Raw genomic sequence first — 27986 nt, forward strand, 5'->3', positions numbered from 1 at the left:
CATGTTGATTCATGTTTTATTGTGGATAACTGCTGCTTTTTCTTTTTACTTGCAAGCTCTTTTCAGATCGAGGTTCAGCTGTTGGGCTTCAAGCTTCTGCATATAGCCGAGTAGTAGCCTGACCTTTCATTTATTATGAATATGATGTAAACACACAGACTAATGATGAAAGTCCAGACGGCTTTAAAATAAAAATAAGCTTACCATAGAGATTTATACCATTTTGAAAATGGTTTTATGATGTACTTGCTCATTTTTATCTTTGTAAATGAAAAAAAAAAAAATGAAACAAACATGTTTAATTTCTGCACCTAATGGAATTGAAAAATTATCATTTCCAGACAGGTTTTCCAAACATTTCTGTCCCCTGTCTAAAAACCAATGACAGTTTGTGTCTTGACCAGCCTTACCTGTTGAGAAGCGAATGTTTGATGCTTGTGAAAAACTATAACAAATGCATCACAAAGGTGATAATGCTGTTTTACAAACCCTGCTAATAATGTGTGTGTCTTCAAACTGGCACAGTACTTAAACTAAAAGCAAAAACAGCAGCAGCACATGCAGTTATTTATTCAGGTCTGTTCAAAATAGAAATTCAAAACCAAAACAAAAGAAATACAAAAAGTGTATCATAAATGCAAGTGCATTTTGATTAAACTATTGGAGGCGTAAATGGTGCATCTTCAAATGTCATGCTGGAGAATATTCACACGTTATTCACACGAACAAAATATTCATCTGACCAAAAATATATATTTTTTCCATTCACAATCCAATTATAAGGCAATTAAAGACAAACGATCCTTACACTAGACGACTATTAGAGTCGGGCAGTGAGCGGAGCTGAAGCTTGACCAGCAGACTGAGGTGATCGGAGGGGAAGGTTTGGTTGGGAAGACCCTTCAGAGACCAGAGATCATCCTCCGACAGCAGAGACAGACGACCCAACATCTGCAGACCACCAGCGCTCTCTGTGCGGACAACACACACACACACACACACGCTGACGTCATCAGTCATGTGACAGTCAACAAACAGAGCCTGAAGCTCCAAACAATAATCCCATCAAATAACAGTCAAAAAATATATACAGTTTATTGAACTTTTAGACAAAATATATATAAAAAAGAAGTTTGCATGTGTTTTTTGTTGAGTATCATATTTGATACATCATGCTTTTATTGCTCATATAGTCTGATAAAGTGAGAATATGAAGGAAAAACAGCTCAGTTTTATTCACAGGCCCAAACTGAGCAAAAATATGCAATTTGTGGCAGATGCTGATATTATTATGAACAAAAAGATGAAATTCTGATGCTTGTAATCAGTGAGATCTTTATAACAGTATAGCAGATACTAACATAAAACGCATTTAAATATCAATATCTGCCAATAATGTTTTATTTAGATGATATTTAAATGCTTAGTTTTATGATCAAAGATCTGTAGTTTTAAATCATATAATGCAATGCAATATAATGATGATTGAGAGATGAACAAATAAACCTTCCTCAAAAGCCTGATGATCATATTTGATACTCATGATTTTTCTATAAATGATGTATGATAATCAAGTAAAGCGAAGCTGCTTCAGTTTCAGGAGGAAATCGTGTGCAACAGGTTTATCTGATCATGTTGAGCACTTAAAGACCTTATAAATATGATACAGTAGCACTAGCACAAATTGTTGAAAATTAAAAAGACAATTAAATGCTAATTCAACAGATAAAATTACGATGTTTGATTTGGGACGGATCAAAATCAGTGCGGTTACAGATATTTGATGGCTTTAGGCCTTGTCCACACTTACACTTTCATTTGTAAACACATCTTTCTCTCTCCGTTTTGCCCTTCCATTCACACTGAGATGCGTTTTTATTAATGAAAACGAAGCTTTTTGAAAACACACTCCAAAGTGGACAAATTTGAAAACGCTGTTTCGTGTTGTAGTGTGGACTGAGAAAACAGAGGTATTTGAAAACGATGACGTAAGTTTAGTCATGTGACACATATTGTACCCATAGATATTGATGTTTATACCGGTATTGTGTCTGTTATGAGCTGTTCACTCTCACACAGTTGCTAAAATATGTTATTTTGCACACCCTTCATATCACAGTCCTGCAAAGATGACAGGATTCACTCGCATTTGCTGAACATGAGAGCAGTTTTAGCGTTTTACACCAAACATATAATGGTGACTGAGAGCGACCTTCAGTGAATGAGGAGATATTTTGCTAAATAAAATGATCCTGTCAGAAGAATTGCGCGATAACTTTATTATTTACTTTCCATCTCAGTGAGCTTTTGTGAGGGTTTACTCATGCGCAGTAAAGGTGAATTTAGTGTTTTTCTACGGTTTGAAACGAAAACGGCATTTTCAAATGTATCCGGATTAATACAGACGAAGCCTTAAACTGAGCTCATCTTCATGCTGGATGATAGTTGATGGAGCTCAGGTCATTACCTTCCTCTCCAGCAGATCCGCTCCTCCGGGTGGAGTAGAAGATGTAGTCGACCATGGCCGCCCCGTCTGAGTTCAGTGTGGAGACCGCAGGGGTCTGAGTGTCGGGACGCACCTCGCTGTAAGCTGACGCCAGGCTCAGCGTGTGATGTAAGGTGAGCCCGAACCTGCAAACACACAATCAGATTCATGTGAGGAACGGGAGATGCTTCTGATCTGGGGTCATAATAACTGTACATAACTGTGCGTAGGATCCTTACTAAAAGTGTATGTGCGCACGAAAGCCAAAAATGGCTTAAATATTCAGACTTGGGCAGCAGGATTCAGAACAAACCTGCACAGAATTCCCTTTATAAATCCCAGTCAGTGGAAGACTGTGCGCTCATGCGTCTCCTCCCCGAAATAACCATATATGGCACTTACAATGCCTCGTTTTACTGTGCATATCCTCATCTGCATATCATTTGCATATGCATATTCATCCACGTGATACCACGTTTAATCCTCGCTGTATTAAAACATTAAAACAACATGCCACAGGAAAAGTGTTCAAAAGCAGCGCATCCACTACAAATATTTATATTTAATAGAATTTTGTAACTTCTCAGTAATGATTTCATGTAGTTTAAGTGCTTAACTCCATTAATGAGAATGGCATATTTCATCTAATTGTGTATATCAGATGTAAAACATAGTTTAAAACATTATTTTATTAATTTAAACTGTTATTGTGAACATGCACTGTATTTATGATTAGGACTCATAAAGTGGTTGTCCTTCCAGGGTTCCCACACCTTGGTTAACTTCAATTTCAAGGAATTTCCAGGTCCAATACCCTCAAATTCAAGGAATTAATGTGGGGACACATATGTGGTGTTCAACAACAAAGTTGAGGTACCATCGTAGTAGTTTTGTGCGCTTGAACATCATGGCAACATACAACACAAAGTACCTCACGGGGGAAACACTTAACGTAACGCGTTAATGCGCATAACTAACGTTAATCAAGCAAGCTATTATGCATAGGCCACGAAGTGAAATAACACATTAGCGGACCAGAAGGAATAATATGGATTTTTTTTTTTTCCAGAAAACGTCTTGCACAAAATAAATTCAAGCACTTTCAAGGACCTGTATCTATGTATGTTTATTTTCAAAAACATTCCAGGGCCTTGAAATATTTTTTTCAGATTCACAAACTTTCACAATAAATTGGAGATAGACAACGTTTGTATTGAAAGAGTTTATGAAAATAAATTTCTTGGTGTGATTATTGACCATAAAATCTGTTGGAAACCTCAGATAAATTATGTCAAAGCAAAATTAGCTAAATCTATATCAATACTGGTGAAATCAAGGCATATTTTAGATCATAAATCTTTACATACACTCTCATTTTACCGTATTTAAGTTACTGTGTGGAGATATGGGGTAATACCTACAAAACCAACCTACAGCCATTATGCACATTACAAAAAAAAGCTATAAGAATCATTAATAATACAGGACACCTTGAACATACCAATCTATTGTTTTTTAAATCACATATATTAAAGTTCATTGATTTGGTTAAATTTAAGACTGCTCAAATTTTGTACAAAGCAAGAAATAATTTAGTTCCAGGAAATATGCAAAAAATGTTTATGGATAGGCAGGGTGGGTATAACTTAAAAGGGGAGTATAACTTCAAAAAATTAAAAGTCAGAACAAATATGAAAAGCATGTGCATAACGGTATGTGGTGTGAGTTTGTGGAATGGTTTGGAGTTGGAGCTAAAAAACAGTACAAATATATATAAGTTTAAAATATTGTATAGAAACATGCTTATAAAAGGATACAGGGATGAAGATAGGTAATGTTGGGCGGGGATATTATACAGACTGTAAAGGGACAGGTGATTATAATGTGCTGGGCTGCACAGTAAATTATTATGTTTGGCTGTTGTGTTTCTGTTTTCATTGTTTTTGGGGTGTTTGGTTTAGGTTTGTAAAGAAATGGTGTAAATAAGTGTTTAAGTAATTATGAGCATTGAAATTAGGGGTGGGAAGTAATAAGCTTTGGCTTCCTCCTGCTCCTTTTCGAACACATTAGTTATTTATTCAAATATTGTGGATAAATACTTTGTTTGTTTTGTTTTGTTTTGTTTTGTTTTGTTGCTTTGTTTACAACTTATATATGTTATATTGTATTTTTTGTTTATATTGTATATTGTATTTATTGTACTCGTTTCTAACAATTACAAATACTCTGCGCTCTCTTCTATATGCAACAACAACTCATTTGAATATCATGCTATTACACTCACAACTCCCATTAAGATCCATATTGTAGTCATTTATCGTCCCCCAGGTCAGCTGGGTAATTTTGTGGATGAGCTGGATGTGCTGCTGTCCTCCTTCCCTGAGGACGGCACCCCACTTCTAGTCTTTGGTGACTTCAACATCCATCTCGACAAGCCGTATGCAGCAGACTTCATCTCTCTCCTAGCCTCTTTCGATCTCACACAACTCATCACCACAGGTACTCACAAATCAGGCAACCAACTGGACCTGGTTTACACACGCAACTGCACCACAGACAACATCTTGGTGAGACCTCTCCATGTCTCAGATCATTTCCTCATTACCTTCAGTCTACAACTCTCTACCCCTGCACCACCAACCCCACCACCAGTCACTTTCAGGCGAAACCTGCGCTCACTTTCCCCCTCCCATCTTTCCTCTGCCGTCTCATCTTCTCTTCCCCCACCCCCACAATTCTCATCTCTGGATGTGAATACCGCAACGGATACCCTATGCTCCACTCTAACCTCTTCTCTAGACATTATCTGCCCTCTCTCCTCCAGGCCAGCACGCGCCACTCCCTCTAACCCCTGGTTATCTGAGGTTCTTAGGGAACACCGGACCGAACTCAGGGCAGCGGAGAGGAAATGGCACAAATCAAAAGACGCATCTGACCTGAGTACGTATCAATCTCTCCTCTCTTCCTTTTCTGTTGATGTTCATGCTGCAAAATCTTCATACTTCCACAACAAGATCAACAACTCCCCCAACACACGATTACTCTTCAAGACATTCAACTCTCTCCTCTGTCCACCTCCACCACCACCCGCCGCCTCCTTAACTGCTGACGATTTTGCGATCTTCTTCACCAACAAAACAACATCTATCAGCAGTCAGTTCTCAGCTCCACACACACACGAACCCAGACCGACCCCTTCCACAGCCAACATCCCTCTGCCCTCCTTTTCTCCACTAACCGAGGAAGAAGTATCTACACTTCTCCTCTCCAGTCACCCTACCACCTGCCCTCTAGACCCCATCCCCTCACACCTTCTACAAGCCATCTCTCCCACACTTCTACCAGCACTCACACACATCATCAACTCATCCCTCCATACTGGCATTTTCCCTACAGCATTCAAGCAGGCTCGGGTTACTCCACTGCTTAAAAAACCAACGCTAAACACATCATTTGTAGAACATTACAGACCTATCTCTCTCCTACCATTCATTGCAAAGACACTTGAAAGAGCTGTTTTCAACCAAGTAACATCCTTTCTGTCTCTCAACAACCAGCTGGATGTCAACCAATCCGGCTTCAAGAAAGGGCATTCTACTGAGACTGCATTACTGTCTGTCACAGAAGCCCTACGGATCGCAAAAGCTGCTTCCAAATCCTCAGTCCTCATCCTCCTGGACCTGTCTGCTGCCTTCGACACTGTGAATCATCAAATCCTTCTGTCCAGCCTCTCAGCACTGGGCATCACAGGAACTTCACTCCACTGGTTTGAGTCCTATCTCACAGGTAGGTCCTTCAAGGTCGCATGGAGAGGCGAGGTATCCAGAGCACATCAACTGACCACAGGGGTTCCCCAGGGTTCAGTTCTTGGTCCCCTCCTCTTCTCCATCTACACCACATCACTGGGACACATCATACAAGCACACGGCTTCTCCTACCACTGCTATGCTGATGACACACAGCTCTTCCTCTCGTTTCAACCAGATGATCCCACAGTAGCTGCACGGATCTCAAGCTGCCTGGCAGACATCTCGACGTGGATGAAGGAACATCACCTGCAGCTCAACTTGGCAAAGACTGAGCTTCTCGTCCTCCCTGCCAATCCGTCTCTACAGCACAACTTCACTATCCAGCTAGAGTCATCATCAATCACCCCATCAAAGTCGGTGAGAAATCTTGGAGTAACGTTTGATGACCAGCTGACCTTCACAGATCACATTTCAAAGACAGCTCGATCATGCAGGTTTGCACTGCACAACATCAGGAAGATCAGGCCTTTCCTAACTGAGCATGCAACACAACTTCTCGTCCAGGCCCTGGTCATTTCTAGGCTTGACTACTGTAATGCTCTTCTGGCCGGACTTCCAGCATGTGCAACTAAACCTCTACAGATGATCCAAAATGCTGCAGCCCGTCTTGTCTTCAACGAGCCAAAGAGGGCCCACGTCACTCCTCTGTTCAGCTCACTGCACTGGCTACCTCTCGCTGCTCGCATCAAGTTCAAGGCATTGACGCTTGCTTACAGATCTATCACAGGCTCAGCTCCCTCCTACTTTCACTCACTCCTACGAGTCTACATCCCTGCCAGAAGCCTACGATCGGCCAACGAGCGACGTCTCGTGGTTCCATCCCAGAAAGCCACAAAATCACTTTCCAGAACATTCTCATTCACAGTTCCATGCTGGTGGAACGCTCTCCCCACCCTCATCCGGAATGCAGAATCCCTGACAACCTTCAAAAAACATCTGAAAACCCATCTCTTCCGGGAGCACTTAACCTCATAAAAAAAAAAAAAAAAAAAAAAAAAAAAAAAAAACACCTCCCCTTTCCCTCTAAACCTCACTTATCGGGCTTATGCTACTCTGAATAATGCCTGAACTTTGTATCTTGAGCACTTCTTGCGCTGCTTTTTGTTTTTTGCCTCTTCATGATGACTCGCTTAATCTAGTCCTACTTTGTAAGTCGCTTTGGATAAAAGCGTCTGCTAAATGACTAAATGTAAATGTAAATGTAAATGTATTTTCTTTGTCTATTTGTAATATGTTCGAAACAAAATAAAAAATGAAATGAAATGAAAATGAACTTTCAAGGATTTCAAGGACCCGTGGGAACCCTGTCCTTCATCTGCCGTCAGTCCCTCAGCTCACCATCGGTGTCGCCAAACGTCTCCAGAATGTTCGTACGCATGGGTCAGATTTTTCTTACAGGTCCGCACATTCTCCCGTCAAGTTTGCTTTTATAAATCACAACTTGAGCGTGGGAAGTGGCATACGGCTCTTTCAGGGCCTGTTTTGTGCGACGCAACGGTTATAAATGAGGCGCCTGGTGTTTCAAACGGCTGCTGAGTTTCTCTTCGTTTTCTCCATGGACCATAAGGACCAGCTGACCAATGAGCTTCCAGATGTGAAGCGCTAGAAATTCGAAAGTTCAGTGGAAAAAAAAGCGTAATTTGAGGCATTATAGTGTTTTACTACAGACATTTTGGAAAAATAAGTCCAAATGCACTCGGTTTCAAAGCCGCAATCCACTGATCTGGTGCAAATATAAACAGCACAGCACAAAATGGTGCATATTAAAATAGGTTTAGCAGCAGATATGACCTGTTGAGGCATCTGTGCCTTTGTTCATACGGACATCTGACTGCTAAGTAGGTTTGTGTGAACCCTTACTTTACAGAGAAAAGAAGGGCAGGGAAATATCTGTAAAAGATGCAAAAGTGCCTTTTGTGCATGATACCTAATTTACGATGATCACTAAAATATGCGATAGGAAAAAAAGGCAATTTAAATAAGTGTCTCAAGGAAGAAGCCGATTCTCTGATTAATGCTTTTCTCCTCAGGATTATGGCTTGGGAAAGACTTGTTAAACCTGAACACCAGCTGACTCACCGTCTACTGAACATTTCCATGTCTTCTGGGTCTGGAAATAAAAACAAGAAATACCATCATTGGACACACTTCAGACACATGCAGAAGTCGTCCACAGTCCACAGTTACGCTCATTAAAATCCACTCTAGAGACTTAGTAACTACTAGTTAATTAGTTTGTAATCAACTTTTGTTGCAACATTTGTTCTTAAATCAACGTAATTCAATCAATCTGCTGTTTTACTCCAACATTCTGTAAATATTTAGTTAATATGTAGAATTAAGTTTCAAATGAGTTTAGTGGTGCAACGCTCAAATATTGAATAGTGCATTAATTGTATCTCAGTGCAGATTAATGTCAGAACTAGGCTTAGCGTTGACTCGAGCGCAGCCGGTGTGAATCGATCACCTGGTGTTTTGTCGGTGACTCCTGGTATGAGCTCCAGATCCGCGGGCCGCACACACGCCGCCGGACAGTAACGCAGCTGAAGCATCGAGTCATGGCTGTACTGGCGATTATACACTGGGAAAATACCTTTATGCACAGAATTAAACACATGCATGTTGGGAATCAAAACCAACTGATCATTTTGGTTCCTTAACGATTATATACATTATACACTGAACAAAAAATAATGCTATGGTTGATTATATATCTTAAAGAATTAGTTCACTTCAGAATTAAAATGTCCTGATAATTTACTCTCCTCCACGTCATCCAAGATGTTCATGTCTTTCTTTCTTCAGTCAAAAAGGAATTAAGGTTTTTGATGAAAACATTACAGGATTTGTCTCCATATAGTGACTTCAATGGGGTCCAACGGGTCGAAGGCCCAGATGTGCGAACACACATTACGTAATCACATTGAAAGGTCAAGCGTGACGAAGGCGGAAGAACCAACCAAAGACTAAGTTTAACGGCCATTTACAAAAATAAATAAATAATAAGGTAAAACAACGATGTCTGACGATTTTGAAGTTGGAGGAGAAAATGAGACTAAGTTTTTCGCCCTTCCCTACATTTCTGACCCGGAACACGCGAGACCTTTCAGCGTGATTACGTAATGTGTGTCTCATCACAGCTAGTGCAAGATGAGCATTTGTGGTTAAAAGTATATAAATGTTTATTTTTTTATAAAATGGCAGATGGGAAACTCACATCTGGACCGTCAACCCGTTGGACCCCATTGAAGTCACTATATGGAGAAAAATCCTGGAATGTTTTCCTCAAAAACAAAGAAGGACATGAAAGGCATGAACATCTTGGATAACGTGGAGGAGAGTAAATTATCAGGAATTTTTTATTCTGAAGTGAACTAATCCTTTAATTGCTCCAGTAATTTTCACTCGAAGAAGAATTTTTTTTTGCAATGTTTTTGCATTGGACGAAAACTTACCGGCTTTGCTCACACAAAGTACAACAACTTCCAAAAACATTTTTGAGAAGTTTTGTACTTTTAGGGTTTTTCCCCCCCACCTTTTTACGCTTGCTGGGTCAAAAACAACCAGCCAACCAAAAATTGCTAATAAATCTCTCTTTACACTTTGTAATCGCCAAATATTGGATACAATCTTTTTTCTCAACTTGTTTGCATTCAATTAGCACAGGTTTTGTATGTTTTTTTTACTGACTGATCGTAGGCCTCATTGATCTGAGCTCATGCCCCTCAGTGTATGAAGGAAAAACTTTACACAAGCTTATTGACCTCAAAAATGCATGAGCTCAGATCAATCACTTCAAAAAAGACATACAAAACCAGTGCCAACTGAAAGAAAACAAGTTGACAAAAAGATTGAATCCAGTATTTGGTAATAATATAGCATGATTAGAGATTTACAAGCAATTTAAAAGGTTGGCCTTTTTTGACCCGGAACACTAATTTAGCCCTTATGGACATTTTCGTCTTTTTCCGTTTTTTATTTTATTTTCTTTTGTTATCATTTTGCCTGTGTTAATGCCAAGTGCAAAATTTTGGCACAGGTGTGTATTTTATTGGAATTTTACTATTTCACCCCCATTTCCTTTAATAAATCTATTTTGCACTAGAAAGACAAAATAGTTCCACTCAGGACCTTAAAGGTAGGGTAGGCAGGTTTTTTCTAAAAAACTTTTTCCCAAATTTGTTTAAACCGTCTTTATATACCAATACATAATTAAAATGTAAGTACTCTGAAAAAGAGAGTATAAAAATCGAGTGTCTGTAGTCCTCTCAGGACTGCAATAAACACAGCTAATTATTCCATTCACTCCCACCCCCTCCCTTCTGGGCTCCTTCCAAAGCCACGCCCCCAAAACACATGAACGCGTGATGCCAACCGCTCAGCTGGAGGAGGATGCGTTTACCAGCGCCGAGCGGAGAGGAACAGTGCATGTAGTGACATCATGTCAGAATCACATGTAATGAAATACCTAACTTTATCATTATGAATATAAACAACTAACATGGCTGTTAGTACTCACTATCAAGCTAGCATATCGATACTGGTAAAGTTTAAAATATATTGAGTTTGATTCCGTAACGAGCTAGTAACATAAGGCAAAGCTAAAAACAGGTTGCATTGATACACGTTTTCCCATTACCATCAGTTACACTGTGATGAAGGTGAATTTCGTGTAAGATTCATAACATATACGGTGTTTTGCATGTAAGAGCTTCCACGATGAAAGCACTGTTGGCTCTGATGAGGACTACACTCCGCTGGAAAGCCACGCCGATATTGACTCTCGTCTGACTTCTTGCTTCATCCAAAGACTTTTTGGTCATAGCCTTTTCGAATACTGTCTTCCTTTTTTTGCCTTGTTTGCCTTTGCTGACTGTATATGCAGGTACTGGGAATTTTGACTGCTCTTTCTCTGCCATAATTGTGATTCTTCCAAGCTTCCGTGCCTCTCTCCGTGCCTCTTCCTCTCCTCGAGTCAAACGGGTGCGCACATGTGGGCGGCTCCTGTAGCAGCAGGGGTGGTAGCCATGGTAGCGAGGGAGAGTGACAGTCGCCCAGCCAATCATTTAATTCGTTCCGAATGGAAATAATTAGCTGTGTTTATTGTGCCCTGAGAGGACTACAGACACTCGATTTTTATACTCTCTTTTTCAGAGTACTTACATTTTAATTATGTATTGGTATATAAAGACAGTTTAAACAAATTTGGGGAAAAGTTTTTTCGAATAAACCTGCTTACCCTGCCTTTAAGGACAAAACAGTCCCCATTGAAACCCATTAAAACTGCAATTTTTAATCCCAGGGCCATTTAAAATTATGCAATCTTTGTTAATAGGCTTTCATTCTGTTGGCAAGGCTTCAAAATTTAAATTGTTACTCTTTTTTCACAAGATGGTGCCATTTCCTCAGGTTTGGCCTAAAAAGGAAATACTCGCTTTATTCCCGTTTCTGCTTCTGCATATTATAGAGCCAATTGGATAAATTATGCAGCAATAATTATGTGGGTGTGTTAAATGAGACCAAACTTAAGCCTGTGCTCCCAAGCTTCACATTTTTATGACAAAATTTAAAAAAAATTGTCCACTATGGACCTATGTTTAACTTTTTTTAATTGGTGCACAAGGGTTAGGTATCAAGGTAATACAAGGTGATAGTCCTGAAACGATGTGATCTGGCACTGACCTGACGCTGCGGTCTGGAATTCAGACTTGTACTGACAGCGGTCACTGATGCTGAGGCTGCTGGGCCACAAGGGGGCGAAAAGCCTCGCCTGATGGACTTTATATGACAAATCCATCTGTCCTGAAACCTGCAAAGGCAAACAATACATTCAGTGTTTTCTACAAACTGCAGCTGTGATCAGAATCACTGTATGCATCACGCATACAAGAAGTACACAACAGGAAATATGAATAGGAATATACACAATAGGAATATTTTTGAGCCCATTGAGCTTCCCGATGGACACAAGATTTATGTCTTTGCCACTGTCAAGCCACACATCTGTAAAGCAGAACAGATGATCAGGTCATGTGCGCTCGCGCTGCCGTTTGCTTGAACTGAGGCACTACAGTGATAGAGCAGAAAAAGATTGCGACAGCTCGAGAGACGTGTTATGTTGGTTTTTAATCCCAGTATCCATTTTAAAAAATATCGGTTGAATAATCGGTTGTCGGCACGTAAGGTCAAACCTAAATATATCGATGTCGGTAAAATCCACTATCGGTCGACCTCTACTGATCACCCTGTCGGGTTTATTCTGAGATAACAACCAGCTGGATGTTCATCATCCCTTATTTAAATCTGGGTCCTGTAGTGAAACCTGTGCTGTCCCACGAGTAAGCGGGTCACTCACCATCCAGGTTGGTAGCCCATGGTAGTAGAGCTGTCCGCTGCTGATGAACCTCCACAGAGGGCTGTTGGGTAAAGCGTTAAAGTCCCCACATAAGACAACCTCACAGCGCCGTCCTTCACTCCAGCATTTCTTGATCATGATGTCGATCTCCGCGAACACGATGGCCAGCTGCGCGAGCTTCACGTCTCCTCTCCTGGGGTTGAACAGCAGGTGTGTGTTGGCCACACACACGGGGCTGAACGCTCTGGCCTGCGCTGACAGTGGCTGGAGGAGGAGCACGATGCCCACGTTATCCCGATCCAGCAGCTCGCAGTCCGGTCGCCGAAACTCCAGCAGCTTGACGGAGAGCAGGGTAAAGCGCTCCCTGTGATAACACACCGCACAGCCGTCCGTTTTGGTTCCTGTGCGTCGTTTGTAGATGCAGATGTAACCTTGATGAAAAAAAAAGCTTGATTGAATGGGTGATTAAGAGAAAACTCAGCACTTGTCTGACTGGAGTTCTCAAAACTCAGGTATTCATGTGAAAAATGTGCATTAAGGGATTTAATTGTTGCAATTGGAAAATTTGCATAAGTTGTAAATAACAAAGAGGCTCTTCAAATACAAAATGAAGACTGCCGGACACCTTTCATATGCATTTGGAAGCCATGGAGTGACATTTATTATCAGGGTTGTAATAAAGGATACTTAACGAATGATACGGTACAACTACATACACAGTGCACTCTCTTAAAGTCTCCCAGTGGTGAAAATCCAGCTTTTAATGTTGTTTATGTGTCTATGTGGTGTTTTTAATCTGCTTTAAGACAAACCATGTGTAAATTCATAAGTCGACACCATTGCTGAGTATTTCCTCCTTAAAACTGCAGTGAACCAAAGACAGTCTCAAAAACACGCTTTGAAATCGCTGGTGTTTCTGACGCCACAAACTACCTTGTAACCAATCAGATCAACGTGTGATCGTCAACCAGTGGATCTCTGAGCTGAGTGAGTGAGTGGAGGCGGGGCTCATTTGCATATTCATAGAACTGCGTTTGCATCGTTGTAAAATGTAACAATATTTTCGCACAGCTCTAACCTGATAAATGTGACTATAAGGCATGAAGATATTAAGATTAAGATATAACACTAACAAAGCTGCTTTGAAACAATGCGTATTGTGAAAAGCACAATACAAATACATTTAACTTGACTTTATCTACACATTGGGTCATTTATGTCATCCATTTTTTTTTTTTTTTTTTTTGCAGGCTTGTTCCTCAATAGGGGAAGATTATCCTCTCTGTTATGTTATCAGCGGCAGGTTTATTTCATGTTCCCAGAATAATTCTGGCAGCGGTTTATGTTCGGCATCTCACCCATTTCAGTCAGGACAGGATACATCTGCTTATGAAAGTGATCTTCTTGAACTTCTTGAAGACAAATAATCTGCACAGAAGAGGAAATATTGATATTAGTGCAACAGTTGGGTCTACTACAAACTACAAACACACAAAAAAAGTTAAAGGGGGGGTACAATGGTGTTTCATGTATTCAGAGTTGTTTACAGTGTTAAAGAGATGGATTCTCATGCTTAACATGGCCAAAGTTTTTTAAAAATATTTTGGACGAATAACGGAGAATTTCTGTGCCGAAAATCTTACTTCCGGGTTGGTACAAGTTTCGGCTGGTTTTTTTTTGACCGTGGATCTAATGACGTAGACCAGAGTGGAACTCCTTATATGAGCATTTCTCCCGGAAAAGCGCGGCCACGCACACGTCGACCAGAGGAGAGCGAGACCGCGCACATCAACGCGCTTCAACAGGAAATCATCGGCAGCGCTGCAAAGTGTTTTTGGTGAGGGAAAGCTTACCAAAGAACCCAGCGTTAGGAACAGTGGATGCAGAAACGAGTTGTGTAGACTGTTTGTTCCCTGCATTTCGACGATGAATGTTTTATAAACAAAGCCCAGATCGACGGATTCTCTCTATGGCTCTGGCTTCGCCCACACGGCCCGCCTCCAGACGCTCGTTTTTTTCCGGAAAGACTCGGTACAGCCTATTTTCTCTTATAAATATAATAAAACTAAAGACTTTTTGGAGATATGAAGGATGCAATACTACTCTATAGGTACTCAAGATTAACAGGAGATTGAGTGAAAATGAGCATTTCACCCCCCCTTTAAAAAAAAATAAATAAATACAAACATGGCGGATCTGTGAGTCTGATGGTTAAAACTCCATTCATTTTCTACATAGTGGAATTGATTTTTAACGATAACTTATAAACCTTTAAAGACAGACATATTCTGAGCTCCGTGTTTGTTAGTTGATGGTATATGCTTTTGTTAAAGCAATCTGTTCGCATTATTTCAACTTCTCGTGTTGATGACGCTTTGGGAACGCCCCTGCGTGATTGTGTCTGTAGCACTTGTGTCAACTAGTCCAATGGCGAGAGTGAGCGTCACGGGCGTTTCGTCTCGACCAGGAAAGGATAAAAGCACATCCGGTCTGACCTGCGAGACCTTCGATTTAGCCGGAGCAAGTCGATCGCAGGAATGCAGGGAGTATGGCAAAGTGACGCAGCGTCTCGTACCCTTCTCAGGGAACTAGCGTTACAGTCGTAACCCGAGACGTTATTTTATCTACATTACCCATGATGCTGTGCAGAAAATTCCACCAATCAGAGTCACGGCAAGCAAAATTGTCCAAGAGCTCTTTAGCTCCGCCCACTCCCATGAAGCACCACTAATGATATAATCAAGACAGTTTCCCTACGCTCTCAGAAATAGATTCATATTCGTTTTTTAATTCATTTGTCATTCGCCATGCTTCATGGGATTGTTGTTCTCCAACTCATTAAAGCCATCAAGTTCCCAGTCTTGTCTTTTGTTCAATTTTACTTTTCAGGGTGTCTATTTACACTAAGTGTAACTAGCCTCTGCCAACAAGGCAGATTATTTACACTAACTCCGCCCACTGACGTCTGATTGGGCCAGACAAAATTAGGCAAGACGCTGTATTGTCAGCAGTAGCAATAGTGTAGGAGTCAGGCGTGAAGCAGAAAGCTTTGACGCAAAAAGACCCGGGGTTCGAATCCACCTTTTGCCAAACTCTCTCTACTCCCTTTTCCCATTACATATCAGATCAGAGAGGCATTTATTTTCAATAAAAATTAAGAAAATATTAAAAAAGTGGAAATAAAGTGTCTAACATGTTTAATAATAAAGTGTTTAGGGTTAGGGGTAGCTGTAGGGAGAAATCCATTTAATAATTTTAATAAATCTAACAATTTACTCTGTATGTTATTATTTTATGCGGTTTAATGTACAACAACACAGTGTTGCAAATAGTATCTGCCACTATTTATAAGTATAAATAGCATCTAACTACTATTTCTACTTATTGCAAAGAAAATACTGCTATTTTTACATAGTGTAAATAGAATCTATTGCTTTTAAAACTTTACTTTTTTGCTTCAAATCAAAGGTTGTGCTGTTGAGATTCTCCCCATAGCTGGTTGGTTCTGTTCATGGCTCATAATGCTTTAACAAGGACTTCCATGGGAAAAATGAATGGAAAAAATACTCCAGGAACCAGCGGTGCTGAAGAAGTGGACGGCGCTGATGCGCTCTATTAGAATCAATGTCCGTCATGTTTCTCTGTTTTGGGTTGCCTGTGGTCTTACGTCAGGTTGCCAGATCTGCAGCTCCTTCAGGATGGCACGGAGCCGGCCGTCCCACGCTAACACTTCCTCCGGGCAGTGTGCGTACAGACCGGGATGCGCTTCCAGCAGATCCTGAGCCAGGATATTGTACGACATGATGCTGAAGTCAAACGCATCGGCCGCATCCACAAAGGCGCCGGTCCGGGATTCACCAAAGTCCTCCCACACTCGCCACGTCACTTGGAAAGAGGACAAAGGACAGTGTGTGTGGTTACAATGTACAGTCATTTAATTGGAAGATTGAGTCGTCTACACAATCATTTAGCAGATGATATCTATGAGTAACTTTACCAGTCAGATGTTTGGACACATCTACTCGGCTCTTTATTATTATTTCCATATTTCATATCAATTTTGTGCTGCTTCATATTTTTGTGAAAACTGATACATTTTATTTTTCATGAATGTTTGATGAATAGAAAGTTTAAAAGAACAGCATTTATTTGACATAGAATTTAAAAGTAAAAATGTCACCATACTTTTACCCATTTGATTAATCATGTACATGAAGACAATTGTTTATTGCTTTTCTGAAATTGTTTTGCATTGCTTTTCTGAAATGTTTAAATATGCAAATGATGCATTATCTAATTAAATACGCACCAATTTGTATATACATTTCCAGAACAGAAATCTGAACAGTGGATAAAGCCAAGTTCACAATTCATGTTTTATTTTGTTAGTATATTAGAGTTAATTTTGGATTTCTCTTTTTATCCCTCCATAAATAAAAATTTACTTTCAACAGACTTTCTAAAAAAAATGTTTTTAGGAATAGAATGTTCTGTAACCAGGGGAATGTTAGCCTGGCAAGTCAGACCTACATCAAGATGTTAGGTCTGGCAACTCTCCATAGACACGGCTCAATCCGAGGGGTGGGATAAACGGCTGTCTTTCAAATTCACTCAGCACGCAATAGGACAGCGCAACAACCAACCAGAGTGTTTTCCCAACAGCGGAGCTAACGTTAGTTGATAGATTCAACTTTTGAAATCAAAACTACGAACACATCTTCCTTTTTTAAGAATGACTTAAGTGCCGTTCTTTGCTCTTTTCTCAAAGAAAAACTTAACTCCAAGTCCTCCAGAGTCACGGCCAAAGCCGATTCGAAAGACTGTTCTCCAGCAGCAGCCGCCATTCTTTGTTTTCAAGTAGCAGGGAACCGTTGCAACTCTGTCGTCATTATGTTAAGCCCGCCCCGCCTACTCTATACACAATGTGATTGGCCTGACCCAATTTAGGTTTTTACAGCTCCGAAAGTCAACGGAGAGTTGCTAGACTACCCTGGCTGCAAAATACATTTTGCTGCCGCTAGGGTGCGTCTAGATTTCTAGGCTAGGGGAATGTTATATGAACAAACATTCATAACATAGATATGAATAAAACTGTAAAGTTGGGTGTGTGTAAAGCTGCTTAAGTGGAGATTTCTGACTTGTAATTGAAATCTACAGATGCAAATAGATAAAGTGCAAAAAAATAAACACTTAATTGTGTGTTGTGGATGTTTTCTTTCCACTAGTCTGAAAGAAGACAAGTTATGGAAGCAAAATCTCAAACCTGACCAGCACACTTTGTTTTTTGGACTGTGCAATGATTAAACGCATCCAAAATAAAAGTTTGTGTTTACATAATATATCTGTGTGTACTGTGTATAATTATTTTGTATATATAAACACACACACACGTGCATGTATATATTTATATAGATTTTGATATAATATAAATTATATATAAATAAATATACAGTATATACATGCAAATATTTTAAAAATATATACATGCATGTGTGTATTTATATATACAAAATAATTATACACAGTACACACTAGAGGGCTGCATTGGGATTGAGTCCCGCCGGGTCCCGCGGGACCCAACGCAAATCTCGCGGGAGCGGGCGGTTTGAACTTTGCTGCGGGCGGGAATGGGCGGCTTAAAAAAAACACTGCGGGATCGGGAGGTAGCCTAGCGACATGATGGAGATGTCAATAATGGCACTTTTCCACTACACAGTACCAGCTCGGATCGACTCGACTCGCCTTTGTTTGGTTTTCCACTGTGTAAAAGTTGTAACTGTATCTGCTTCCAGGTACTTTTTTTTCGTACCACCTCCGGCGAGGTTCTAAACGAGCTGAGGCGATACTAAAATGTGACGTGAAAACACGGCAGACTGCTGATCAAAGAGAATCATCACTATTCACTGCGTCATCATTGCACGCGCCAGGAGTATCCTGAATAAAAACAGCAAAAACAAAAACAAAACCATCCAAAAACAGCATACACTCGATTTCCTCCATTGTCCTGTGTGTATGTGTCCAGAATACAAGCCGGCCAGGGAAACGAAACAAACAACCCCATGAATCTCTTCAATAATAGCAATACAAATACATGTTTTTTCCTGCGGGAGGGGAGAAGACACATAATCAATGCATCTCTATTATTGTGCGGGAATAAATTCTCAGAGTTTTGCGGGTGCGAGCGGGAGTGGACATACATATTGCGGGAGCGGGCGGGAGTGTAACACATACGTTGCGGGAGCGGGCGGTAATGGTCAGAAATTCGGCGGGCGCGGGCGGGAGCGGGATGAAGAAAACAGTCCCGCGCAGGGCTCTAGTACACACACATATATTATGTAAACAAACTTTTTTTTGGAAGCGATTAATCGTTGCACAGCCCTAGTTTTTACATATTTCAGTAATCGGAGCAGACACCTTTAAAATCATTCAGTCAGTGCGTCTAAACTTCTGTCTGGAAGAGTGTATATTTTTGCAGGATAAATCAGAGAATCCAACCTTCAATACTGTCACTGTCTTGAAAGGCAGGATAGTAGCTGACGTCAGGAAACTGCACGTAAGGGCAATAACACATCTGAGACAGTCCGAGACCGGTGGGGAAGTGCCAGCCGAAGGGCTCCGCTGCGGTCTGAACCTGAGAGTCTGCAAGCAGAGCTGCCAGGTCAAACACTGGGCTGCCGGTGTGGAGAAGAGCCTCGTTTCCAGAGTCAGAGTCAAAGCCCAGGTAGATGTCAGACAGGGAGGAGTCCATTATCCGGTCATCACATCCCGCATGTGCATCAGTCTGAGCGCAGCTGTGTTCGTCCATGTCAGAGTGACTCTGAAAGTCAGTTCTGGCAAACGCAGACTCATTCATCACAGGGTCACGATCACTTGTTTCTTCCTCCAGCACCAAAGCCGCTTTCTCATCGTCTGTGTTTCCATCGTTCACAGAAGTTTCCATGCAGGCGATCTGCAGGGTTGTAAAAATCAGATTTTAAGACCTGCATAAAATGATTACCACATGGGCGGGGGGGTAGAGCATAATTATGACTGTGAAAACTACAATATACAGTTCAAATACAGATTTTGACAAAAACAACAAGTAAACTTCACATTTCATCCTTCAAACCATTTTTTTATGGGATGAGTCAAAATTATAAATGATTATATTTATATTCTGTTGATTATATTTAAAATGCATGATTATGCATGATATATTATATATTTAAAATGCATGATTATGCAGGATATATTATTTAAAATGCATGATTATGCAGGATATATTATATATGCATATATATGTTTAGATTTTCAGAATGCACATTTGCTTCTTTTTAGAGTAAAAAGTGATTATATTTATATTCTGTTTGTTAAATATATATTATATATGCCTCAGCATGCACATTTGCTTCTTTTTGATCCACCGGTTAAGAAAACTGCATTTCAAGAGGTCTTAAATTTGGATACAGACAGGAATCACGATATGGCTTAATAATATGATTTCCAGCAGGTGATGCTGATGATGGAACAGCAGAAATATAGCGGTTACCCTGGTAAACCCTGTATACACTGCGCGAATTAGAACAGCTAATTTCTCCAAAAGGCCACAATTTTGCATGCAATTTATTATTAACACTATAAGGTAAACAATGTCATAATTCATCAACAGTAGATCAATAAGTGATCGTTTGGCATAAGCGTGCAGTTTGCACTGATTGTGAACTGCTCTGAAACCACGAGCTTGTAGAACGGGCAACAGCACAGCATTTTACTCTGAAACATGCAGCGCTTATTATTACATCATCACCTTTTGAAGTTTAATAATCAATCATATTAAACCATTCCATGATTTCTGTTTCCAAATTTAAGACCTCTTGAAATGATAAATAAGACTTTTCTTGAACCATTTAAGATATTTAAAGTCCGCCTGTGGTGAAAGTCAAGCTTTTAATGTTGTTTATATGTCTATGTGATGTTTTTAATCTGCTTTAAGACAAACCATGTGTAAATTCATAAGTCGACAGCATTGCTGAGTATTTCCTCCTTAAAACTGCAGTGAACCAAAGACAGTCTCAAAAACACGCTTTGAAATCGCTGGTGTTTCTGACGTCACAAACTACCTTGTAACCAATCAGATCAACGTGTGATCGTCAACCAGTGGATCTCTGAGCTGAGTGAGTGAGTGGAGGCGGGGCTCATTTGCATATTCATAGAACCATGCATACTAAATGAGGCAAGGGTGTCGAGTTACATTCAAGATATTTTAAGGCATTGAAAAAGGAAAAAACATTTAAATATGTCATTTTGGTGATCAAAGATCAGTTTTAAGGGATAAAACTATTGACTACAGGCATTTTATGGCCTTAAATTTGATAAAACTGAATTGCAGACTTTAAGGACCGCAGGGACCCGGTCCATCTGTTACCTCCAGCGTTCCCTGAGAACTCTCTGTCTCCGTGTGGTCCGGATCGGGACCGGTGTCCGTGTCTCCAGCGCTGTGCCACTGCAGTGACAGGCCCGTCTGCTGCGGTCCAGAAACAGCGCCGCCACCATCCCAGACCTCTTTCCCATTAACATACACAAACGGTGCCTTGCGCCACAATTCTGTCGAGAGAAAATATAAAAGTGACACACAGATCTATTTGTAAATGTATTTCATGTAGTGTCATTTCCATGACTAGGTCACTCACTTTGAAGAGACACTTAGTGTAATTTAATTCTTAAATTTACATCAGGTTCTGTTTTTTTGCAGTACTATGGTGCAATTTGGAGTTTCTTGGAAAAGGATAGTGTATGAATATGGTAATATTTCAGAGCCAAGGGCAGATCGGGGCTAGTTGTCACATGGGGAACTTGTCATGATGTAACGAAAAGATTTTGACACAATTGCACAAATTTTCTTATTTTCTCTAGGTTAGTTTCAAACACTTTGATTTTTAAATAGTCATAAGTCAGGTTATGAATTCTTCCAATTATGAATTATGACTTTTTGTGTTATACTCGGCTTGTCTTAGTTTGTTCCGTCCAGACAGACTGACCGTCTGTGTGTTGGAGGTGAGGATTTTACCGTGACTCTTTCTGCATGTTACACTGTTACACCAGTAGGTGGCGACAAACTGACTGTCTTTATGAGTGAGTCATTGAATCATTCATTCAACCAATTTGATTAATTTAGGAACTGTTGCTGCATCCCAATTCATATCATATCCATCCTAAATGGTATTCAAAATCAGAAATCAGCGGAATTTATGGTGAACAACTACATTACCCATGATGCTGTGCAGAAAATTCCACCAATTAGAGTATCATGGTGATCAAATTGTGCCAAAAGAGTTCTTTAGGTCCGCCCACTCCCATGAAGCACTGCAGATGATGTAATCAAGTCAAAATATATTGTTTCTTTCTATAGATGTAATCAACAAATTTAAATGAATGGCTTTATACTTCTCTATTGATTTTAATTAGTTTGTCATTCACAATGCTTCATGGGATTGTAGTTCTTTCCCTCACTAAAGTTCACAGTCTTGTATCTCTGTCTTTTTGTCTAATTTTCATATACTTTTGTTGCTTCAATTCAAAGTTTGTGATGTTGTGATTCTCCTCATAGCTGACTGGTTTGGTTCATGGTTTATAACGCTTTAACAAAGATTTTGTTTAAATCCTCACAGGAAAAATGAATAGGAAAAATACTTCTTGAACCAACACAGAAAAAGTGGCCGGCACTAATGCAGGAGGAATCGGTTCAGAACTTCAAACAAGAATTAAGTGTTAAAAAAATACAAACATGGCAGATATGTGTGCCCGATGGGTAAAGTTAACATGAAATGGAAGTTATGCTAGTCTTTTCTCCTCTATTGTGCAGTATATAGAGTGAAACGCTTCTGGAACAAGAACAAATGTGGGCGGGGCTTGATTTTGTCCATAGGGAATTGATTGGATGGTTGTGGTTTGCTATTAGTGGATCTCATGATGTGAGTGACAGGTTGCCCCGCCCCCGTCATCAGAGAAGAGACTTCACTCTTCTCATCACTCTGATTAAAAGATTACGAGGTACATATATAAAATAAAAAAAGAATTATAATAATAAATACTGCAATGTTCCATAAAAAAAAACATTTTTATTTCATGGTGACTTTCTTAGGGCCCTTAAAGAGCCATTCCACCGAATGGGTGACATTTGCTTGTTGTAACTCTTCAAAATTAAACTTTATTTTTTTTAATCTTTTTTCTACACTGAATCTAATACTACACATATTTAAATATTCAAAATGTGTATTGGTCAATCTCAGGTAACTTTATTTAATTTTTTACAAGGTTTCTAAGCAGAAGATGGGTGCATGTTTCCTCAGTCCTGTTACCGAAACTCATGTGCCTGTTAAAAAAAAAAAAGCATATTTAAAAGCATGTCAATTCATTCCATTGCTTTCCTCACAAGAAAGTGTTTATTTTAAAGAAATGTACTGGTTATATGTGGCGCAGTGGATAAGACACATGCCTTTGGTGTGAGAGACCAGGGTTCGAATCCACTGTGAGACACCAATGTGTCCCTGAGCAAGACACTTAACCCCTAGTTGCTCCAGAGGCGTGCGACCTCTGACATAATTAGCAATTGTAAGTCGCTTTGGATAAAAGCGTCAGCTAAATGAATAAATGTAAATGTAAATGTATTTTAATAAAAAACACAAAGCCATTTTTTCATTTTAAAGAAGTCCGAAGCCTCAATTTATAATTTTTTTATAATTTAATTTATTAAACAATTGTACAAATGATGGACCAAACAAAACTGATAAAAAAAAACAGTGGTTTAACTTTAACTTTATTTTTTTAGAAAAAAAAAAAAAGAAAAAAAATTGTAACAGGAACCACAATTTGGGTAACATTGGGTAACAGGAATGAGTGTCCACATGTGTGTGCATGAAAAAGAGAGTACTTGACTGTGTGTGCATAAGATTTCTGTGTTGAAGTGATGTACTGTGTGCTAGTAGTATTTCACAGCGAAGGAGGTGGAAAAAGAAAGAAGGAGAGAGAGGAGAAGAGAGAGAAAGGGGGAAAGAGGGAAGTTAAGACAAAAAGGGGGGAAAGAGAGGGTTGCGGGTGTGTTTTGCTCCTTCCATTGCATTATGCCATAGTTGGGTGTTTCTGGCACCTGCAGAGTATGGGCTTTCTCCATCTTCTACAAAATATAAGAAAGACAAAACATTTAAGTCACTTCGTGGTGGACTGGCTCCCTGGAAGTATGGCATTCACACCGTAAAACTAACACTAATGTCTACAATTTAAGTAATTGCAACCTTAAAACTCATAATTCAGGTGAATAGTATTAGATCAACTAATATTTACAGTATTAATTCAACAAAACAGAGGACTCTACTCACTCCTGTTACTTTAACTCACTCCTGTTATTCTTCATATGAGTAACAGGACTGAAAGTAACAGGATTGAGTTATTAAGGAAAACGTTATCAAATACATGACATATGGCCACATAGCAAACATGCTAATAGCATGAGGACACTGAGCAAATTCTAGTGACTTAGGCCTACCAAAAGTGAATATTTTTAAAATAAACAAATAACATCTAAGAAATCATTTAGGTAACAGGACAGTATATTAAGATTGACCTTCTCAGTCATAGTTACAATTTCATAAAATATACAGAAATTCAAATGAAAGGACTTACTTTTGGTCTTCCCATTGCCTTCAGAAGATCCAGATGATGCAACTTCCTGTTGAAAATGTGTCTTGTGGAATATTCCAAGTTTTTCAGAGGGGTCATGTGTTAGGGTAACAGGACTGAGTGAAAACCCGGGGACACGACTAAAATGTGTATTGTATCTAAAATATTAGATACAATATATTTTTTTTCTCATGAAAACAAAACAAAACATTTAAAGCATAGATTGGATATAAAGTCACACAACAATGCAAAAAAAATAAAATAAAAGATTTCTGAAGGATTTTAATCATATCAAGATAAAGTTTAGAGATAGAGAGTGGGGGCATGCAACAAATGCTATTGTTTCAGTGATTCTAGTTCGTTTTTATGAATGTTTTTAACTATTATGCTATATGCAGGTAGCTTAATGTGTGGGATAATAAAATGTATTCTAGAATTAATTTTTAATTTGTATACATATAATGTCCTTGGGACAGAAATGTCATCCATTCCATTCGGTGGAATGGCTCTAAAAAAATTTTTGTTTACTTTCAATAAATTGTAGTTAAATTGTATACGTTTAATGATTTCAATTAATTAGACATGCTTGATTTATTACTAACATATAGGCTAATTTAACCATAAAATTAGTCCATGAAAAAAATAGTCCATGAAAAAAAATAGAACGGAATTCATAGGAAACATTCAAAAATAAACCAACCCTTAGAGATATTTACTTGATTAAAAAGTGTGACAGCCAGCCCCGGACTATTCCTAAATCAAAATACCATGGCATTCCCATCTAACACCATCACTGCAGCAGATGGGTTATGTTAGAAATGATTTGATTGGGTGGTTTGACAGCATTGACGGATGGATGATTGATTGATTGACAGCGTGCACATAAATGAAGGCCTGCAGAACCCAGCTATATGTCAGCATCTGCTGATCGCTTATTCTGTCGCCACACTTTATATCCATTATTCAACCCAAACCTCGACATGCTGCGCGTCTCACGGACGCTGTTGTGGTTCATAGCCTCGGGCGCACGTGCTCGTGCTCGTGCTCGTCCTCGTTCTGCAACATCAACAAACAGCAAACTGAACGAAACACAGAGAACTTCTTACCTGAGAGTCTTCCGATGAACATCGAGAACGGATAGAGCACATAAAACATCACACTCGCTATCATGATTCACAGGAGCACGAGAACAAACTTTATTCATAACGCTGAACGTAAACAGCATGACGACCAACGCCAGCGGGATGACGTCACGACCGACAGGAGCGTACCTGTCATGTTTTTGTTTAAAAACATTCATTATTTTTCATCAAATTGTATTCGTTCAATATGCAGTATCTTTTATATATGTTGTGCCTGAATATGATTGATGTTTGCAATGTTATGAGTTCATAAAAGCTGTTTTTGATCGGTAATATTGGATGACTTTATGAAAGACGTTATCAGAACTGCGTGCATTTGCATCTATATTGCAGCATACAGTAGTGATGATCTTAGCATGCACAGAATTATAATGCATCATATTTAGTTGTTATAGCACAAAACTGAAAAGATAGCTTCCTACCTTGGAAAACAGTTGACACAAAAATCCTCAAAAAATTGTTCAGATAGTAATGCATAACAACTGTTCATGCTCAGATCAAAACATTTATGCTTATTTATTTTATTTTTTTAAACACATTTTTTTTACATTTACACGTTTTGATCTGAGCATGAACATTTGTGAGATTTATTCCATTTGACCAATTCTGAGGATTATTAATATTATCGTTGTTGTTGTTTTTGTCATTTGATAAGTCTTTTCCAAGGTACTAGGACATCTTTTCAATTTCGTGCTATAACAATTAAATGAGCAAATTGTTTGTATTTATTTGTTCATGCATTACCATGGCAACTTATTTTAAAGTCCCCCTGTAGTCAATCATTTTATCCCTTAAAACTCATCTTTGATCACCAAAATGACATATTTAAATGTTTTTTCCTTGAAGAAAATGTCTTCATGCCTTAAAGTCGACATGAAACCAAAATTGACCCTATTTACTTTGCTAGCGCATATTACTAGTCTTGTGGTGAACAATTAATCCGTGCAAGTTAATACACAGAAAAAAATTGTTTGCCGTCGTAATCTAAAGTCTGAAAAGTTACTTCCGGTCTGGATTGGCGTTCCTTCTCTGATGACGTCAGTTTGACGGCTTGGGTTGAAAACGCTGAACCACTCCTCAAACCGCTAGTCTGCTCTGAGCAGAGATGGAGAGGAGGAGCGCTAGAGTCAAACCCTGCCCTCTGTCCAATATTCCCTTTCACTGGGAAATACGTCACAACACTGGAGAAAAGTCCTTTGCAACTTCTGGTTCACTGGGACTTTAAAATATCTTGAATGTAACTCGACACTCTTGCCTCATTTAGAATATGCTGTTCTATAAGTATGCAAATGATCCCCGCCTCCACTCACTCAGCTCAGAGATCCACTGGTTGACGATCACACGTTGATCTGATTGGTTACAAGGTAGTTTGTGACGTCAGAAACACCAGCGATTTCAAAGCGTGTTTTTGAGACTGTCTTTGGTTCACTGCAGTTTTAAGGAGAAAATACTCAGCAATGCTGTCGACTTATGAATTTACACATGGTTTGTCTTAAAGCATATTTTTTTATATGCAAGTATTTTTATTAGAATTTTACATTTTACAAAAAAGCAAAAGAAAACAAAATACATTTGACTCTATGAATGATAATATCAAAAGAAATAACAATATAAATAATTATTAAAATCATCCACCATTAATAACGATAATATAAAAAGGGAAAGAGAAAAAAAATGAAAAAGGATAAATTAAAAACTAAGAACAATCAGGGTGTATGCAGTTTCAGTAATAAAGCACAAGCAAAAATTCAGTAGAGGGCAGAGCGGACAGCATACAATGCCCTACATTACTGGTCAGAGTCAGTGTTAAACTGGGTAAGATGATCCAGAAATGGTTATATACTGTAAAATTTCTCAAGGTTACCCATAATTCCATACCGCACTCTCTCCATGTGGAATATTCCAGTGAGGCAAGTCTGAGGTCTTGAACTGAGGAACAATATCTGATTTCCAGAGTCTTAGAATGATGCTCTTAGCAATAATCATTCCATAAATAATAGTGCTTTGTACAGAGACATTATGGTCTAACAAATAAACAGAATATCCAAATAATGCCATCTCTGGATCAGGGTTAAGCACAAAACCATACATGTCTGAGAACCACTTAAATATGTTACACCAAAACTCGTAAAGTTTAGGGCATGTCCAAAAGAGATGGGTAAGAGAGCCCTCTGCAGATTTACACCCGTCACATGTAGGAGAAACGGTGGGGAAAATTCTATGTAATTTAGATTTTGAATAGTGCAATCTATGCATCACCTTAAATTGAATTAACTGATGCCTAGAGTTAATAGAACAAGAACGAACCCTGCTAAGGCTCTCCTCCCACACTTCAGCTCCAATCTCTTAAAGCATATTAAAAACACTACATAGACATATAAACAACAGTAAAAGCTGGATTTTCACCACAGGGGGACTCCAGATAATTCTGCTAGTTTTTAAGTGTTTAAGTTCACTATTGTTACTATGGCTTCATCTGCAGGAATGTGAGTCTCTCTCTGACTGTGTCTGACATGCATTTTTAATGTCTCTCTCTCCTC

The 27986-nt window shown here is 39.2% G+C and overlaps 1 protein-coding gene across 1 annotated transcript; it reads right to left on the reverse strand.

The window, feature by feature from the left end:
* angel1 (angel homolog 1) lies at window positions 1-25572 on the reverse strand. Its single transcript, XM_079853193.1, has 11 exons — window positions 25411-25572; window positions 21054-21232; window positions 19145-19598; window positions 16317-16534; window positions 14008-14077; window positions 12650-13080; window positions 11977-12103; window positions 8762-8887; window positions 8374-8404; window positions 2468-2631; window positions 1-971 (listed from the first exon to the last, which is right to left on the reverse strand). Exons 1-11 carry the CDS (start codon window positions 25472-25474, stop codon window positions 805-807), a joined length of 2031 nt encoding a protein of 676 aa, XP_079709319.1. The 5' UTR covers window positions 25475-25572; the 3' UTR covers window positions 1-804.
* Between the last annotated feature and the right edge of the window lie 2414 nt (window positions 25573-27986).

The sequence above is a fragment of the Squalius cephalus genome (assembly GCF_949319135.1).
Source record: "Squalius cephalus genome assembly, chromosome: 20".
In the NCBI taxonomy this organism is placed as follows: domain Eukaryota; kingdom Metazoa; phylum Chordata; class Actinopteri; order Cypriniformes; family Leuciscidae; genus Squalius; species Squalius cephalus.